The 20,113-nt window shown below is 40.7% G+C and overlaps 1 protein-coding gene across 3 annotated transcripts in view; it reads left to right on the forward strand.

Moving 5' to 3' along the window:
- The first annotated feature begins 2,920 nt into the window (after window positions 1-2,920).
- The window catches only part of pde3b (phosphodiesterase 3B), a 53,750-nt gene continuing 36,557 nt past the window's right edge, over window positions 2,921-20,113 (forward strand). For all 3 annotated transcript variants that reach the window (XR_009794144.1, XR_009794145.1, XM_061814182.1), the window contains exon 1: window positions 2,921-3,841. Coding sequence is in view for 1 of the 3 variants with exons in the window: in XM_061814182.1 (XP_061670166.1) it covers window positions 2,945-3,841 (897 nt within the window). In the remaining 2 variants the exon portion in view is untranslated. The remainder of the gene's footprint in view (window positions 3,842-20,113) is intronic.

Below are 20,113 nucleotides of genomic sequence, written 5' to 3' on the forward strand. Positions count from 1 at the left end.
CTTTTTGCTTTGAAACGAGCAAATAATAAAAAAAAGTATTTACTTTTCTCATTTTTTCCCCCAACCTTATTTAAAATGTGTTTTACTCGGGAACCCCTGGGTGTGAAATAAAGAAAAAATTATTTTTACGCAATAAAACCTTGGTGACAAATGATTGTTTGAACCTGAATAAAAAGGAATCGACTGCGCTTTATTCATAACCTTTGACCTTTTGTTGTTTCTTGTGTATTTGACGGTCAAATTTTTTTTGTTCTTTACTGACAAAATGATGTCATAATTATGTTTATATTCCAATTGTCGATACATATAAACATACAAATATCCACATACATATATAGATTTTCTTAGCTGCGTATCCTCACAAGGGTTGTGGGGCGTGCTGGAGCCTATTTCAGCCTTTAACGGGCAGGAAGCGGGGTACACCTTGAACTGGTTGCCAGCCAATCACAGGGCACGTGGAGAAAGATAACAGTTGTACTCACAATCACACTTAGGGGCAATTTTGAATGTCAAATACATGTTGCACGTTTTTTCAATGTGGCAGGAAACCCACGCAGGCACGGGGAGAACATGCAAACTCCACATCGGCGGGTTCGGGATCGAACCTGGGCCCTCAGAACTGCCAGGCCAACGCTTTACCAGCTGATCCACCGTGCCCCCAAGTAACAACAATTAAAATTGTAAATAGGTAAACCATTTTTGCCACGATTTTTGCTTCCATTCAGCAGACATTGGGCTGCTCCTTCTGGTTTGTGATCCATTAAGAAAAGTTTCACCCCCAAAAATCTATCTATCTATCTATCTATCTATCTATCTATCTATCTATCTATCTATCTATCTATCTATCTATCTATCTATCTATCTATCTATCTATCTATCTATCTATCTATCTATCTATCTATCTATCTATCTATCATCTATCTATCTATCTATCTATCTATCTATCTATCTATCTATCTATCTATCTATCTATCTATCTATCTATCTATCTATCCGTAGAAGAAGAATGTACCTTCGAGTGATCTATCTATCTATCTATCTATCTATCTATCTATCTATCTATCTATCTATCTATCTATCTATCTATCTATCTATCTATCTATCTATCTATCTATCTATCTATCTATCTATCTATCTATCTATCTATCTATCTATCTATCTATCTATCTATCTATCTATCTATCTATCTATCTATCTATCTTCCTGCCGGTTGGGATAGGCTCCAGCACTCCCAGCACCCTTTTGAGGATAAGTGCCTAAGAAAAATGGATGGATGGCTAGATGGATGTTTTTTTTTTCGTATGTTCATACAAAAACATTTCAGGAATTTGACCCCCCCCCCAAAAAAAAAAAAAAAAAAAAAAACAAAAAACCCCAGCACATTTCACTGCAAAACGCACACTTTTCTGTTGTAATTACTTTCTTGTGTTTAGTTAGCATGAGAACTGCTGAACTGGTCACTGTCAAGTTCAGTATCAGTGGGTCGAACATTTGAATGAGTTTCATCGCCCCCAGGTGGAGAAGGATGTAACTCCACACCGGACGCGCTGTTTCTCGCTGCTTCTCAAAGGATGAGCTGAAAAATAAATTATGTATGATCACGCGTGTTTCCTGATCAGCCATCCCCTCTTCCATAAAAAAGGGACATTTACGAAACGAGACTTCTCGTTTTTTATTTGATTTGTTTATTTAGGTGCAGATACAAAAATAAGAATGTTAATAATCATGGGAAATAAAGGCATCCCAGACCTTAGCATAGTTTTTGTAGAAAATGCTAATATGCAACACCCAAACTGAATATGAAGCTTTTTTGGGGGGTCGGGCGGAAGAAATGATACTACTATATACTATGATATATATTTGGGATGACGAGTATCTAAATATGTAAAAATATAACATTTCTAAAGAATTTTAAATTTTGCATTTCTTGTGAAAGTCTAATTTTAGGAAGCAGTGACAGTTGACAAATACTATTTTTCCAGTGCGCAAGTTACTTTAAACGAGTCTACGAATGAATATTCCGAGGGAACGGTGGATCATCTGGTAAAGCGTTGGCCTCACAGTTCTGAGGTCCTGGGTTCAATTCCGGAGCCGCCTGTGTGGAGTTTCCATGTTCTCACCGTGCTTGCATGGGTTTCCCCCGGGCGCTCTGGACATTCTAAATTGCCCATAGGTGTGCTTGCGAGTGCGACTGTTGTCTGTCGCCATGTGCCCTCCGATTGGCTGTCGACCAGTTCAGGCTGTACCCCCCCCCCCTGCCCGTGGACAGCCGGGATAGGCTCCAGCACTCCCCGTGACCCTCGTGAAGATATGTAGCTAGAAAATGGATGGATAATTATTAGTTAATGTTATTTCCTAAGGAATTGTAACTAAAATTGTACTTGAGGATGATAGACAATTGTAATAGATTGTATAAGCCTGAAAAGTGGCGTAAAAAAACACCCACCCACAAGCAGGCATCGTTTCAGTTTCAAAACCGGGTCTGTGAAAGGGGGAGTGCCTCAGGGTTTTTCTTTTGTTTTTTGTTTAAAAACGTCTCAAAACCAGCAGTTGAACTCTAGCTTTTAATTAATATTCAATCTAACCTTGAACTTCCACTGAAAATGGTTTTATTTGCCTTTGCATCTTTTTTCTTATGATTCTTTCTCTGCCCCCGAAGGCCCCTTATCAGTCCACGGGTCTGTGCAACGCCCGTCGCGGCCTGCAGGCGGAGCCAGCGAGGGCGCCCGGTGTGAAAACAACCATCTCGGCTTCATTCTCGAGTGCCACCGCACCGCCGCAGGAGCATGTTACGTGGGACCGAGCACCGGAGCGCTTTCGCCGCCATGTAGTCCGGCGTTAACGCAGCGCGAATAGATCGTCGAGTGGGGGCTTTGGCGCGGGGGGGTGGGAGGGTGGGGGGGACCGGACGGACGGACGGACGACGAGTCGCGGTCTTCGAGCCATGGCCGCGCGGGAGGAAGGAGAGGCTGCACACGGTAAAGCGAGGCAGCAGCAGCACGACGGAGGCAGCCGCTCGGACGGCTTCAGGAACGGCTACGTGAAAAGCTGCGTCACCCCCCTCAAGCAGGACCCCCGCGGGCTTCTGTGGTTCAACCAAGACCTGCTCGGCTCCAAGGTCTTCAGGGTTTCCGCCGTGTACGTCGGCGCCGTTGTCATTTTGGCTCTGTCCGTGCTCCTCTCCCGGAGCTCGCCCAGCGACTCTCGGTGGGATTTGCGGACTTTGGTGTCGGGCATCTCGCAGTCCGCCAGTCCGCTCTTCAGCATCGGCTGCGCCTTCTTCTTCCTGACCTTCTACCTGAGGAGGAGGAAGCAGCAGCAGCAGCAGCAGAAGAAGAAGGAGGAGGACGGCAGCCGCTGGTGGCTCCTGTCGCTGCCGGCGTCCTGCTACCTGGGGGACTTCGCGGTTCTCGGCTTCTCGCAATGGGGAGAGGAGCAGCAGCAGATGCAAATGGTGGGCAGGTTGTTGTTGGTCTTGGGCTGCGTGGGACTGGTCACGCTCGTCCCCACGCTCAAGCTCAAACACAGCGTGCTGGTCCTGATCTTCGCCAGCCTGGTGTGGCTGCTCTCCTTCACCAGTTTGGGCGGACTGTCCCCGCTGCTCAGGCCGCTGCTCGCCTGCGCCGCCGGGCTCTGCGGCTCCTTGCTGGGGCTCGGCTTCGACCGGTGCTGCCCGCCCGGGGACGCTCCGAGCGGGGGCTCCGGCGCGGATGACAGGGTTCCCGTCATCCGGGCCAGGAGGCGCTCCAGTTGCGTGTCCCTGGGGGAGACGTCGAGCAGTTATTACGGCAGCTGTAAAATGCCCCGGAGACCGTCTTTACCCTGCATATCCCGCGAACAGGTACGCGTAACTTCCACGCAGTTCCACGGTTGTTGTTGTTGCTGTTGTTGCTGTTATTGTTGTTATCGCGATCCCGACAACAAGACTCACATGTTCACTCGAGGAGGAAAACAGCCCGTCGTGGCCACTTGCAGCTGAGCAGTTCAGTGAAGCTACAGATCATTAATTATTATTATTAATCAAAGTAACGGCACAGCCTCAGAAAGGTGCAAGATTACAGAGATTTCATTAAGCAGTGGTGGCAAAAGTGCTCGCGAGAAGTGCACGTTTTTAGTGGAAAAAGTACAAATGCCCAATTAAGTCATTCACAAATGTAAAAGTGAGGAGTACATTTCAGAGTCTGCACTTTAAGTACAAAAGTACAGAAATTGCATTGTGCAGGGGCAGTAAGGGCAATCGCTCAGTATTTACCAGTAAGTAGAAGCACAAATTAGTGTGAAAAAGAAAGACCGGTACACCGAAGTATGCTTTCAACTCATTTACTCTAGTAAAAGTATATACTGAAAAAAAAACGGATTGAAATGTACAAAATAAGAGATATTGCATTGATCAGAGTTGCAAAAAGTATTCGCTCACCGTCGGTAGAGATATCGATTGTGTAAAAAAGGCATTGCTCATGGTAGTAGTAGTAGTAGTACTGCTTCAACTCGTTTACTTGAATAAAAGTACACTGTTTGAAATGTACATTAAGTACAAAATGTAACTGTGCAGGGGTGGCAAAAGTGCTCACGAGAAGTGCACATTTTTTGTGGAAAAAGTACAATTGCTGGATTAACTCATTCACAAATGTAAAAGTCAGAAGTACATTTCAGAGTCTGTACAAAAGTACAGAAATTGCATTGAGCAGGGGCCGTAAGGGCAATCACTCAGTATTTACCAGCAAGTAGAAACACAAATTAGTGTGAAAAAGAAAGACTAGTACACACAAGTATGCTTTCAACTCGTTTCCTCCAGTATAAGTATATATTAAAAAAAAAAACAGATTGAAATCTGCTAAAGTACAAAAGTACAGATAATGCATTGATCAGAGTTGGAAAAAGTACTCGCTTACCCTCTGTAAAGATACAGATTGTGTAAAAATGGCATCGCTCAAGGTAGTAGTAGTACTGCCTCAACTCGTTTACTTGAATAAAAGTACAGCGTTTGAAATGTACATTAAGTACAAAATGTAACTGTGCAGAGGTGGCAAAAGGGCTCACGAGAAGTGCACATTTTTTGTGGAAAAAGTACAAATGGCGAATTAACTCATTCACAAATGTAAAAGTCAGGAGTACATTTCAGAGTCTGTACTTTTAAGTACAAAAGTACAGAAATTGCATTGAGCAGGGGCAGTAAGGGCAATCACTCAGTATTTACCAGTAAGTAGAAGCACAAATTAGTGTGAAAAAGAAAGACCGGTACACCGAAGTATGCTTTCAACTCATTTACTCTCGTAAAAGTATATACTGAAAAAAAAACAGATTGAAATGTACAAAAGAACAGATATTGCATTAATCAGAGTTGGGAAAAACTACTCACTCACTCTCTCTGCTTAAGTAGAGATACAAATTGTGTAAAAATGGCATCGCTCAAGGTATTAGTACTAGTAGTAGTAGTACTGCTTCAACTCATTTACTTGAATAAAAGTACAGCATCTGAAATGTACATTTAGTACAAAAATATAGAAATGTAACTGTGCAGGGGGTGGCAAAAGTGCTCATTTCAATTGCAAGTTGTGGAAAAAAGATATCAGAATAATATAAATAATATACTGAATCAACTAACTACAGTTAAAGTTAAAATTAAATTTCAGCCTTTACTTTAAGTACAAAAGTACAGAAACTGCATTCTCAAATTCTTTTGGGAATAAAATGGTACAAATATTCTTTCTTCTCATTTACTGAAGTTAAAATACAAAAAAACCCCAAAACAATACAGACTGATGTACTGCTCTAGTACATAACAGAAATTGCATTGAACAAAGTTGGAAAAAGTACTCATGCTCCAAGTACAGATTCTTGTGTAAATAAAAGACTAGCACTGATTCCACTCAAATAATGAATTTTTATTTGAATACTATTCTTTATTTAATTGTCAATAATTTGTTGAACAATATTTTTCAAACATGTTTTACAGGTGCCTGAGTACTGTATCTTTAACAGGGTTGCACTAAACACAGTAAAATGGCTGATGTATGCAGTACAGTAAAAAGTGTTGCGTTGATGGTGGCGGGTCATGATAGTTGATTGCCTGTTTTTCCTGAAAAGATAAAAAAATTGTCAAATAATTTGCCGTTTAAAAAAAAAATGTTGTTACCTGGAATGAGCCAATCACACCAGTTTGTACTTGCATTAAAGTACCGATACTCATGTAAGAAAAGACCTTGGTAACAGCACAAATACTGTAGTACAGATTAAAGTCCCCAAAATTTAACCTTTCTTTTTAATTTTTTTGTCATGTTCTCACCAATGGAGTAACAAGTCTGAAGTACGGTCTAGAAAGAACAATTATCTGTTTTCAAATGCAGTGAGTGGAAGGAAACAGCGGTCAAAAATACCAACTCCTGAAAAATCTACTTAAAGTGCCACCGACATGCTTATATACCTTTTAAAATAGATATTGTTATGATAACTACGTATAATATTATTCACTTCAATGTCTATATGAAAAAAAAAAATTGTGTCATTCATGCGCAAAGTTGCGGAAATCTCACTCGACATCCCAGTGGTTGCCATATTGCCTGCAACGTCGTTTGCAGCTGTTACACTGGGAGAGTCACCATTGAGAAGACGCTGTGCCGGATCTTTCCGACGCCCCTTCTGACATGGAACCTCTTTTCGGAGAAGAGAACATCTCACAATCGAGTGAAGTGACCGGGGCAATATTACTCTATCGTTTTCGAGCCATATTTAGATGATATGCGGATCACTTTTAACTAACAACAGACTCCCCGACAGTATGTATGACAGTATGTAGCGTACTCCGGAGGCAAAGTAACTGGCTTGTGGGGGGGTCCTTCCTCCTCCTGAACGTGCCCAAACCACCTCCCTGCCCGATCAACCTCCGCAGCAGCGATGAACAATACCGCCGGCAGCTCGTGGCACATCAAAACATTTAGCACCCCTGACTTACGTACTTTATTAAGTTATGACGCGGATCTTTTGTTTTGAGAGATTTACGTCGTACCTCCAGCTATTATTTTTTTTTTTTAATAGCTCTATACACACACGTACCTGACATTTGGAACCCACGAAGCTCTCGTCCTTTGCACCTGTGCAATCCATTTTTCCACGACAAACTGGGTCTTTTGGAAACGTGTGAAGAGTGAATCCATCCTCCCGAGTGTTCGAGGAATATCCAGCAATACAACGAGACGGCATTTTGGCTAACACGCAGACAAAAACAGCTACTTTCCCGCCGGTAAAACTGGTATAAACAGACAAAGCGTCACTGTGGTAGTCTGGAAAAAACGTCACTTTCTGCTTTGTCTCCAAAACGAATTGCCTCTAGAGGATTTTCATGGCGGAAGATGCAAAAATCCATATACAACATCATGACGCGTGGTGAAAAAAAACGGATGGGTCCATTCCGACTGCCTTTTTTTTCATTAAAAACGTACTAAAAATGACGTTTTACGTGTTAGTGGCACTTTAAGAACAGTAACAATATTTGTGCCACATTGCTTCCCACCGCTGGCATTGAGCGTGAATGGCAAGAGATGCAGCAACTGAACTAATATCACAAATAAAGCAACTAATTAAGACATTTAATCTGGTTAGGATGGCGTAGCGTATCATGACAATCCCCAGATAGCATGCAAATATGCCTCCGGGCTGCGGGCCGCATGGAAGGTGACAACGTGGCTAGCGTATCTGATTTGGTGATTTTTGCTTCAGTCCCTCTCAACCTGTTTTTTTTTTTTTAACACATGTATTGTTAGCCTAATAGCATTATTGCTCAAGTCATATTTGAGCGTTTTCAAGAAAGAAGATTCAAGAAAAAAGAAAATGTCACTCGTACTGATTCGATCTTTGAGGACAATCGTGACCTGGATGGGATGACTGAGAATTTACACAAAGAAAAAAGCAATTGACAAGATTTTTGTGACAGTACGTTGAAAATCGACAATTGTGCTATCAGGCTAATGATATATTTTTGATACTAAACAAAAAAATTTTCAAAACCTAGTTATGCTATATTTTTTGCACTTACTAACTTACTTTACTGTATACAGTATTGCCCTGCGACTGACTGGCGACCAGTTCACGGTGTAGTCTGCTTCTCGCCCGAAGCCAGCTTGAATAGGTGTGACGCTTGTGAGGATAAGCGGCTTGGATAATGGATAGATGTATACAGTTTTCCCATGCAATTGTACACCAAAAATAGTTATTTATATTTTATATTCTCCAAAAATTGCATCGTACGTACATTGTATAGTATTTATTTGTGATATGGTTTCCATATTGTATATACTTCTTTCTATTCCATTGGTTTCTATTCGACAGTAGAACTTGTCCAGCAGTCTTACCGCCTCATGTCAGCCATTTCCAGTTTATGTAACTACAAAAATACCACTGCTGATTTCAAACAAAGATATTTGGAAGATATTTGGCAGGTGAAGGTGCACAATAGAAAAGTTATTTGTCACTCTATCGAGGAATGAAATCATCGGAATGAGCGGAGCGAGGTGGTTGCTGTTGATTTTACTGAAAAGCACTTGACAGCCAGCAACGGGTTTTGTCATGGGAAGGAATTTCACGTGAATATTCTTTTTAGCAACACCTTGTCCTAACATTTTTCATCTTTATGACGTACATTATTTTTGTGACAATATACTGTATGTGCAATACTGTATTATCAGGAACTCCGTTTGCTATTGTATGAAGCTGAATCGCGTTCATGTCCGACGTCTTGAACATACATTTGCAGCAGGGGGATAACATTACTCTTATTTATCTTAACTGGATATACTTTTCGTTCTAGCATGGGCTTATTAATGGGAGCAAAAACGCTCGGTAGCAATAAAAACAAAAAAATGAGGTAGACAATGCTGAAAATTACAACTAAATGCAGGTACAGTATGCATTGCTGAGAAAAAAGTACTGTATTTCCCCCTTCTCTAATTCTATCATTTTTATTTTTTTGCAGTTTCCCCACTTTCTTTATGCAAAAAAGAATTTGAGAATGGGGAAATACTTTTTTCCCTGCACTGTAGTTAGAGGACATGCATCTTGTTTACTAGCTTTGATCTTCCTAATAAAGAAGTCAAATACAGTATTGAAAAAAAGTGTTAAGCATGGCCAAAAATAATTTTCCCATCACAATTTGTTCTTGGATCAAATTTTTGAATGTGTTTCGGAAAGTAGTGTACTTACATTGGAGTACTCACAGATAACAAATTCTGATACTCGATAATGCGTTATTCCAATATTACGTTTTGCAATTGTGATGAAAATACAAGATTATTAAACATGGCATAAGTTTCAGCCTGGTGGCCACATACAGATACTGTAACTCGCATAGATTTGATGAAAAAGACACAAGACCATCGCGGATAAGATGCAGTAATATAATGTACCATTTTTTTTTCTTGCAGAATAGAAAGTATATACCTGCAAATATGAGTAGAAGATATTTCTGTATTATGCTGTTAGTGTCATTTGTTATTTAAAAGTTCATGTTGTGACGTCAGTGCTAATTTCTGTAGCCCGTCTATTGCATTTCGCATCATGCACAAGCTTGAGGCTAGCAGATCTTTGTAAGATGAAACTATGTTTCATCAAAATGACATACTTTTCTTTATGTCTTGGTTTTACACTAAAGTTCAACTGAGAGTTTTCGCTAACTGGCTTGAAACAAGCACAGATGGAGTTTTTTTTTTTTTTTTTGAAGAACTGTTTGTTCTCTGCCAAACTGCACAACGCACGTTTAATAATTTGGTAATATACAGAATTGATGTTTTCGTATCGGAGCATTTTTACAAGTGCAAATGTACATTACTGTAATCAGTGCGCCCCTCGTTCACACGTAGAGTGCTAAGCCATCTCCTCGCAAATAGTTTTTCTGTCCTTCGTGCTTTGTTCCAGATGATAACAGAGCAGACAAAAAAAGTATGTCCAGACCGTATCACTCATTTCCTGTAACTGTTTTACTCATTGTGTCGGCCACTATTAGCAGATTTGCAGTCACGTTGAGTTTCAAGGCCTTTCAGCTGTTTGTGACTGGTATTTAGATTTGTTTTATAGCTGTTAATGTCACAAGCGTCTTTTTTTTTTCTCCTGCTGATGAAAATTCAGTGAGTCGAGGAATTCATTTGTCATACACGCGTTTACACATAAGGCACCAAACATGATACCAGAACATCCAAATTAGCAGAGTAAATCCATAGACCCATCCTGTGTAAAGAATCCAAAAATCAAACGAGATAAAAAGATTACAATCTCGAGTTCTTTTGAGTTTTACTGAAGACCGTCGTGAGTTCACAGAAATGTGAATTTTTTATAATCATGCGCTGTAAAGAATAGCTTAAAGATTGCTTTCAAGTGAGATGTCTTTGAGTTTTGAGACAAGACTTGCTGACCTGTCCCCTTTCAAGTCTTGTTTTGTGGACGAAGGAGGACGAAGAAGACATTTTCGTCGTGTGTAAATAGCAATGCTCAAATACATTGTTAAAAACAAAACAAAATGTGGAGATCGAAATATGTTGATCAGCGACAGCCAATATGGTGAAAATATGATACATTACATAGATCACCATTGGCAGCCAGTGACGTAATCTCGAGGTTACCTGATAAACATATCTCAGGAAGCATCACTTCAGGGCCACTAAACTGTATGTAATGCTTAATATAGTATTCATTTATTATCATTTATGTCTGTGTTGTTCCTGCTCAGTGTTGTTGTCATTTTGCATTTTGCACATTTTGCTTTCTTTCATGTGTTTAGTCAATATAAACACTACGGTATCCGATATGGGTCAAGTGAAGAATGTTGACGTAAATACAAAAAAAAGGAAATCAGGCCAGGTTCAGCAGGGGAAAACAAATCCAATTGTGACAAGATACATAATTATACAGTCATTTCATACTTCCAATTATATAAGCATTGTCCCCTGGTTAAAAAATCTGATCTGCACACTTGCTTTTATTGTTCTAAAATTCAGCTCCTATGTTAGTCTCAGAGACCATGCAGCATGACAAGCTTTAATGTGGCCTCTTTGATTTTCATCTTAATTCACTGTAGTTTTTTTTTTCACATTTTATATATGCATATAATGTATCTGAGGTGCACAGCATTCAATAACCCTAACACTGATGTTCACTTTTAAGAAGTACCGTATGGATTTTTTTTTTTTTTTATACAGTAGTGTGCTTTTAGTCTTCTAGGTATCAGTTTCAGAGGGAGGCTGGTATTTTAGTGAGGGGCATATTAGAAATATTTTGATAAAATACGGTTTTACACCACAGCCACAGTCAACAGAAAGACGCAGACAGACAAAATTCTTGTCAGTACCTGCACAGACAAATACCCCCAAAGTAGCATCGTTTGTAGTTCAACCCTCTCGGCGTTCAAACCATCATCATGTTTGATTTCACAAGACTACATTAAGCATCAAAAGTGTAAATACCACAAGCATCCTCTTTTTTTTTTTTTTTTTGGTCCTTTGTTTTATGTATTTTTGTGCTATCAGAGAAAGGAAAAGCTAAGGAGGGGCATAAGGAAAAGTACCAGAAATGGAACATCCTTCAATGTCCTTTTCCTGAAACTGAACCTGCGATATCTTGCGATAAATCATCATGTTTGGTCATCACCACAGAGATTCTATCCTAACAGCGACAGATGTTTCATGAGAGACGCACAGTTCGAACAAGTCACTTGGTCCCCTAATGATAGCGCACATGCTCTTTTTCCGCATACGCAATTTATCTGCAACCCCTCCTTTGCATTTCAAATCCATAAACTCTCTGGGGGAGAAAAACAGTTATTTTTTTTGTTTACATTTTTGGAGGATAAAAACATGGTGTTTTTTTTGTGAGTTACAATAGAGTATAGCATAATATAAGCAGCTAAAATTTTATACTGGTATTGCCTTATCCAAAATGTTTAGCTTCTTTATAGTCCAGGTAAAATGGCACGATTTCTTTGAAACTGTGGAGCCTGTGCACACGACTAAAATGTGTAACTTTGGGTTTCAGTCACAATGACCTGTTGTTGACGTCACACTTTCACACAAGTCACCTTTATGTTCACAAGCATACTCTATAAGTTTGGCAACAAGACAATAATTATGGATACTGTTTCAGTATGATGGATTGTCGTAAAATCTTTGGCTTCCATATGGAACTTTGGGTGAATCGTGAAAAGATTTTTGGCCAATTATACAATGTCATCAAACAACTTAAAAAAACAAAAGTATTATGTCGCTTTGATGAATGTGTTTGACAAAATATTTTAGCAGAGTTTCAGGGTTTACAGACTCCGAAAATATATGAAATACAATAGTCATAATTTACTGTTTTCACATTTCAGTAGTATTGCAAAAGAAACAAAGCAAATTTATTTGTACAGTACATTTCATACACAAGGCAACTCCATGTGCGTTACATGATTAAAAGTATTAAAACAGATGAAAACATTTGAAAAAGTACAATCAAAACCACTTTTAGTGCAAGAAGTGTCACCAAAAAGTGGAAGTACTCAAACGCATGAGAAAAAGTTTTTTAATCTGTATTCAAAAACATTCCCATTTGGGACTGACGTCACCTTTGTTGGCAGTTTATTCCATTTGTGTGCACCATAATAGCTAAATGCTGCTTTGGACTCTGAACTCCGTTATTAGACCTGAGTCAGTCGATCTCAGACCCCTAGTGGGTGTGTATTCCATTTGCATTTCTTTCTTGCATTCAGAACCTAAACCATTTAGTGATTTATAGACTAGTAGCAGAACTATTCTAAAGCTGACTGGAAGTCATTGCAAGGACTTTAGGATTGGAGTTATATGCTCTGACCACTTTGTTCTGGTCACAACCTGAGCTGCAGCATTCTGAATGAGGTGCAACTGTTTAAATGCTCTTTTTGGGGAGTCCAGTCAGAAGACCATTACAATAGTCAAGTCTAACTGTGATAGAAGCATTGATGAGCTTCTACTGGTCTGCTTGACACACGCAGGCCTTCAGTCTCGCTATGTTCTTGAGATGGTAAAAGGCAGTTTTAGTAATTGATTTGGTATGACTGTTGACGGTCAAGTCAGAATCTACTAGAACAAGGTTTCGGATTTGGTGTATGCCTTTTAAAGACAGTGAGTCCAGGTATGTAAGAACAGCAATCCCTTTTTCTTTATTGCCAAAAACAATTGTGTCAGTTTTGTTTTGGTTTAGTTGGAGGAAATTTTGGCTTCTACGGTTATTTAAATGCTTTAGACAGTGGCACAACACCTCAAATGAACAATATTCATCAGGAGACACTGCTACATATAACTGTGTGTCATCTGCATAACTATGACAGTCAAAACTAAAATTCTGGAAAATTTTGACCCAATGGTAGCGTATACAGGCTGAACACGAGGGGTCCAATAACTGACCCTTGAGGGACCCCATTTGTCATTGCCATTTGTTGAGATTGAGCACTTCCAGTATTTACAAAGTAGGTCCTGTCCTCCAGGTAGGACCTGAATTATTTAAGGACCGTTCCATTTAGTCCTACCCAAGTTTCCAACGTGGTTAGCAGTACTGTATATCGTGATCTACGGTATCAAAAGCTGCACCGAGAGCCAACAAGACCAAAACTTACAACTTTCCTGAGTCAGTATTCAATCTGATATCATTTACCATCTTGATAAGAGCAGATTCTGTATTGTGATAAACCTGACTGAAATTTGTCAAGTAGTCCATTTAAATTCAAGAAATTGCCGAGTTGATTAAAAAAAAACTTTCTCCCTAATCTTGGCTATAAAAGGGAGATTAAAGATGGGTCTATACCTTGCTTGCACGGAAGCGTCCGGTGCTCATTTTTTTTTTTTTTTCCTAGAAGAGGCTGAAATAGCAGCGACTTGAGGAACCTTCTTCTTAAACAGCTAACTTCTTAAATTTGACTCTAAAAGAAAGTACTACTCCCACACTTTTCTCCCGGTATTAAAATGCATCAATCATGACAGAGGAGACATTGGTTTAAATAATTTACGCTATTTTTGACCATTTTTAAGTCCTCATGTTAGTATTTTCAAATGTAGGCGCTGTTTCAAATTTGTAAGGCAGCACTTTAAGTTCCCTGCCCTCAAAGTAACTAAAAATGAACGATGTAATGCAAATGGTCCAATAAAGCCAGCTACATAGATGCTGATTTTAGAATCTTATCATCGATTTAAAAAAACTTTTTTTTTTTTTTTAAATTGAAAGCCCCCCCCCCACACACACACACACCAATATAGAAGTACAATATTGTTTTGACAGGCCAATTTATCAGTCTCACAGAAAAGTAGTGCATTTCTACTATTTAAGGTTATCTACAGGCAATTATAAACCCTTTTTAATAGTATTGCCAATCATTTTCGTATTTGGCTGGCACAAATGGTCGGAACACTGGACAAGAAAAATTACGAGGCGTTATTGTGATAACTGTGATAACGTAGCAGTGGCAAACGCTTGTCATTTATGCTGTGGTGAATGACTTTTGCAACACATTGTACAAAACGCAACCAGTTGTGCAACAGCGCGAACTTGAAGTCGCTTCTTAATTGGCGAGTCTGGTTGGGCTGACCTCCGTTTTGATCACACATGCAAGAATTGGTCATAAACGTTGAACATTAACATTTACTATTTACGCATCAAAGTGTTTTTCTGAGCAGATCGGCTCGGAAAAAAATCATTAACACACCACACCGTGGGATGATCGGTCAAATTAAATTTTAAAGACAAGTGATAATTGGGCCTTTGCAGACTTTGATCGTAAGCAGAATTGATTTCTTCTCCTCATAGTAATTATGTATGTCCACTAAAACAATGCCAATATTTCTAGGTGAAAACCCAATCAGGTTTTGTGTAATTTTTACTCTACTATAAATATTGATTATTGACCATCTATTTTTTTTCATTATTATAAGGAAGTGGATTTATTTTTGAGGGCTCATCTGGAATATCAAAATTCAAAATTGGAAAAACAGAGCAAAACAAATTTATTTGTAAAGCGCACTTCATACACAAGGTAACTCAATGTGCTTTACATGATTAAAGGCATTTGAAAACAAAGAGATAAAACATTTAAAACGGCATAAAAACTATAAAAATGACAAGCAAAATATTTAAAAAAAGGCAATTAAAACCGCACACAGTGCAAGCAATATGATCAAAAGGTGGATACATTCTAAAAAGCATGAGGAAAAAAAAAAAAGTTTTCAACCTGGGTTTAAAAACATCCACACTTGGGGCTGACCTAACAGAGGTTACGTGTAATTTTGTGAATTATTTTACATGTAATGTATTTTCCTAAAAACATGCTGAGTTATATTTTTTCCAAAAAGGTAGCGTTGAATCTTTCAGTGTTCACACTTGCAATGGGGCGTCGAATTCAGGCGAGAGGGTCCTCGTTTTGTGTGCAAGAGGGCAGATGGGGGTAAATAATGCACTTAACTTCGCCTCCTCTCTGACGAGAAGAAGCGAGCTGCGGAGGGAAAAGCTGGAAGATTGGGGGGGGGGGGTGGCGCTGAAAAGGGCCGAGCGGCTCTCGGCTGTCACGTTCGCTCGCTGTAAAGCCATGTGGAATGATATAACATTGACGTCACGGCCGGGTGACGTACCAGCGGCTGATTATAAAGAAGAAAAAAAAATGCCAAGACGTATTAATCATGCTGTAGAATATCGTGTGCGCCTGCAGTAGGGAGTAGAGACCCCGCAATGCTCCATCTTCACACTAATGCGCTTTGTTTGTGATTGTTTTTCATTGTCGTTTTATTTTATATGTAGGTTTAATAAATGCTCATTGTGTTTTATGGGGACAATCTGGGAAAGTTCCCCCCACCCCCCACTCGTTATGTAATTTTAATTTCTTTATCACAATTATGTAGCAGTAGAGCGGAAGCAATTGGTGTGAAATACCGTGTACTGTGTTGGAGTGTCAACCCCCCACCACCCATGTAAAATATATATAATTTTTGAAAGGTAAAGTAGTATGAGTATAATCTAATGGTCTCTTTATCTTGCTTGTCCCCTTGTGTTTTTACTGATGACACATTTTAATGTGTTTATTGATCTTATCAGCTGTCCGCTCAGCACTTAAACAGTCTCGCAAAAGTGCGCGTTTGTAAAAGTGTTTTCTACGTCACTCCTTTTATAGTACAATGGGCATCACACCTTTTTTTTTTTTTTATTCGGATATAAAAGTGAGTCGTCAGATAACTTAGAAAAGGACAATAGTATCTAATCTTTCTCGGAAGCTCTGTGACTCACGGATGTTTAACGAAATTAATCATTAAAAAAATACCAGTTCATTGTATTTAGCTGGAAACGGAGTACAGTATATTGGTTTATTATGTATCGGCATTTATTGAAATTGATTGCTCCACTTAAATAACTTGGTGCATACACTCCAATGGAAGCTTGGTTTTTGTATGTTTTTTTTTGCCCCAAGTTTCTCAATAATCTTGGGATCTTCGCGGCATCCAGTTGGCTGTTTTTGAACGCGGGAAAGTGAACACGATGTCTGCGTGAGCTGCACTGTGGAGAGGCTTGTGTAAGAGTTGGGCTACGAGGAGCATGATGTCCCAATTCAATGTTAAGCAACCATTAATGGACAGTGAGTGACTCGGGTACTGTTGCAAACGGGAAAACATTTAGCATAAAATCAAATCAAAAGCTGAATCAGCATTTGTGACCTTTACAAGTCTCTTTCTTTAAATGTCAAGTGTCATCCTATAAACATTCTAAAATAGATATCGAAATGAAAAATACAGAAAAGATTATTCACTTCAATGTCTATACGAAAAAATAAATTGAGCGATGAGCGCGTCATCCATGCGCAAAGTTGCGGAAGTGTCATTCGACATCCAAGGTCGCCATATTGGCTGCATTTACTGTCCGTGACGTCACCCCGGACATTCGCCATTGAAAACACGCTGTGGCCCCTACTATGGGACACGCCCCTTCAGACACGGAAGCTCTTTTCGAATCGTGTGTAATGCCCGGGGCAATATTACCCTATTGTTTCGAGCCTTATTTAGATGATATGCGGATCACGGCCAAACCACTTCCCGGCCCGATAGACCTCCGACGGCGGTGATGGAAACAAGGCCGCCTAAGGGCGACGACGACGCCGCGGCCAAACCGCGTCCCTGTTCGATCCACTTCCGCGGCGGAGAAGAGCCACCGTGCCCCGCCGCCGCGAGGAGCTGTCGGCCGGCGGACGGCTCGGCCTTGTCGACGAGGCCGGTGGCGATCCACAAGGCCTGCAGAGGCTGTCCTTCAGTGGCTGCTGCACGGAAGCCTTCCGATGCGCACATTGACACATTTAGCACCCCTGACTTACGGATTTTTTTTAAAGTAGCTGTATACACACCTACCTGTCATTTGGCACCCACAAAGCTCTCGTCCTTTGCACCTGTGCAGTCCGTTTTTCACGACGAACCGGATCTTTTGGAAAAGTGAAGAGCGAATCCATCCTCCCAAGTGTTTGAGCAATATCCGGCAATGCAACGAGCCGGAATTTTGGCTAACACGAAGGAACAACGAGCTATCTTCCCGTAGGTAAAACGAGTCCGGTTGAGCGCGCTACTGCCTCCAACGTCACTTCCTGCTTCTTGTCGAAAACAAATCCCTCGAGAGGATTTTCATGGCGGGAGTTACAAAAAGCCATAGACGTCAAAATCATGTTTTGTGGTGAAAAAAGGATGGGTCCATACCGGCTGCTGTTTTTTTCATTAATAACATACTAAAAATCATCCATTTCATGACACTTGACCTTTAATGAGTGTGCGGATGCGTATTTGAAATGTTCCTCTGCAGTTCATGCAGGAAAACATTTCACCCCGCTTTCCAGGGGATCGCAAGGGTGCCATTTGTGAAAGGGTTAAGTGTCGTGAGATGGCGGGTCCGGACCGAGACTGGAAGCATCGACTGCATTGTCAGCCTGCCGGTGTGAGTGCAAACAGATGAGGAAACGCCGGAGCGGGTACTCCAAAACTCGCTGTTACCTTGGTAACCGGTTTGCGTCACGATCCCCGGCAATTAGCTTGCAGCTCTTTAGTTTTCATGATAGGTCTAGCAGAGGCCGGCCCTAATTACGCTGGTGTCTGAGGAGGTGCTGTCAGAACAGCGTTCACGGCATATTCATAGAGGCGTTAATGTTGTTACTTGGTTTACGTACATGTCGCCATAGATCAAATTTATAAATTGTTTATTTCGGGTTGTTTTAGCTTCAAGATCCTGCAACACGCCGTTTCCTTGAAGGAATCGCTTGGCCTCATTTACTTGTTTTTTTTCCAACAATGTCAAAAGCTCATTTTTTTGCTCAGTTTGTGCATTGTAGATGCACAATTTTTTTTGTCTGTAGAGAGGAATGCAGCACTATCAGCGTACAACTTTTCGGAGTTAAGGGCCCGTTCTGGTTACTTTTAAAATCAAATGTCGAATGAGTGAAGACGCCGTGTTCCCAGGGCAGCGCGAGCACGCACGGAAGGACTCCGCTTTCACGCTCGTAAAGGCGCAAAGATGTTCCCTACAATGGAAAACTGTTGTGGTGGCTCAGCTTTTTAGGTTCAGAAAGAGGGTTTTTTTGAACCTAGCCTGCGCTGAACGTTTCCTCAACCCAGTGACAGGGAAAAAGGAAAGAAAATGTTTAAGTGACAGTGGGAGTCCATACTTGAATGGAAGAATGTTGTAAATGTTTTTTTTTTTTTTTCAATTTACTGCCTGTTAATAGTCTCCAGATGACCTAACTGATATTAAGACAACATGTGGGTTTCTGCTGATCATTTCAAGGAAGAGACAAGACCGTCATTGTCATTTCACTTTGTTTGCCATTTCAAATCTATCCTATCACTTGACCTCCTACTCGAACCATCACAAGGCACATTTCCACCCCATCGACATTCTTTTCTTTCATCCCCTCTTGCTCTGTTTCTCATTTTCTCAGAATTTTCTTTTCTGTCTTCCTCTGTGTGCCTCTTTTGAAAACGGTGTCAGCGCCGTTGCTTTTACACCAAAAGGCCGTTGCTAAGTGACGGTTGACGTCAGCCGCAGCTACAGAGGAGGGCTTGTGTGTGTTTAGCAGCTCAGGGCAGATCCCACTGAAAAGGGCAAAAACTGTGAAGCGCTTTTGGTCAGCGCACTGAAAACCCCAACTTTCGACTTGCGCCATCGCTATTTTCCCATAACTACAGCATTTCAAAATGTCTGTAACGTGTACAAAAAATGTCAACGTTACAGTTTAGAAAAGATCATGAAAAAAATGCTTGTCGCCACCCCCTTTTCTTGACTTTTTATTTAGTCTGTCACTGTCTCAGCCCAGGCTCCCCTCCCCTCCCCCAGTGCACAGCTAAACACAGAACCTCAAATGCCCTCCTCTGCATATACACATGTAAACATTGCCTCTCTGCACATTTGACACAGACTTTGTCAATTATTTTTTGTTTTGCGTGTCTGTGTGTGTGGTTAAGCAAAGCCTCGGCCATGTTATCTTGGCCAAGTTAGCTCTCCACCAGCCCGCCATTGTTCACCTGTGTCTTTTCCACCTCCCACCAAACATAACCCGTCCATATTTCTCGGAGCGCTGTAGCCAAGAAGCTTATAACCTTACTACAGTGATACATCAACTTTTTCAAGATTTGAGCCATCGCGTGGAGAATTTTACTTGTCGAGTTGCAAAAATTTGACTTTGAAAAAGAGGCAAAGTGTTTGCTGTGATAATCCTGTTGCACCAAGCACTGGTACCAAAACCAAACTGAGATTTTTATCTAGCAAAAAAAGAATTATTCAATATCAACATTTTTAAGTACTCGAAGTTTAGGGGAAAAGAGGGGGGTGAAAAATGTAGCCAGAGTGTTTGGCGCTTAGCGTGTCTGTGTCCTTGTCGCACAAATGCAGGCATGTGGCTGCAAACTCTCACACTCTTGCCGACATTAAACTCTGTTGCGGAGAACACGGCACATGCGGTGTTATCTAATTATTTTGCTTACATGGCCAACAGGCAGGGCGCGCCTCGACGGACACTGGAAAGGGGGCCACTGTTTGCATAGCGGACTAAAGGACTAGGCCCCAAGCTGTGCAGTCTAATTGGGTCATTAGCGATAAAGTGAAGACATTATAT

The sequence above is a fragment of the Syngnathoides biaculeatus genome, chromosome 3, assembly GCF_019802595.1.
Source record: "Syngnathoides biaculeatus isolate LvHL_M chromosome 3, ASM1980259v1, whole genome shotgun sequence".
Classification (NCBI taxonomy): Eukaryota; Metazoa; Chordata; class Actinopteri; order Syngnathiformes; family Syngnathidae; genus Syngnathoides; species Syngnathoides biaculeatus.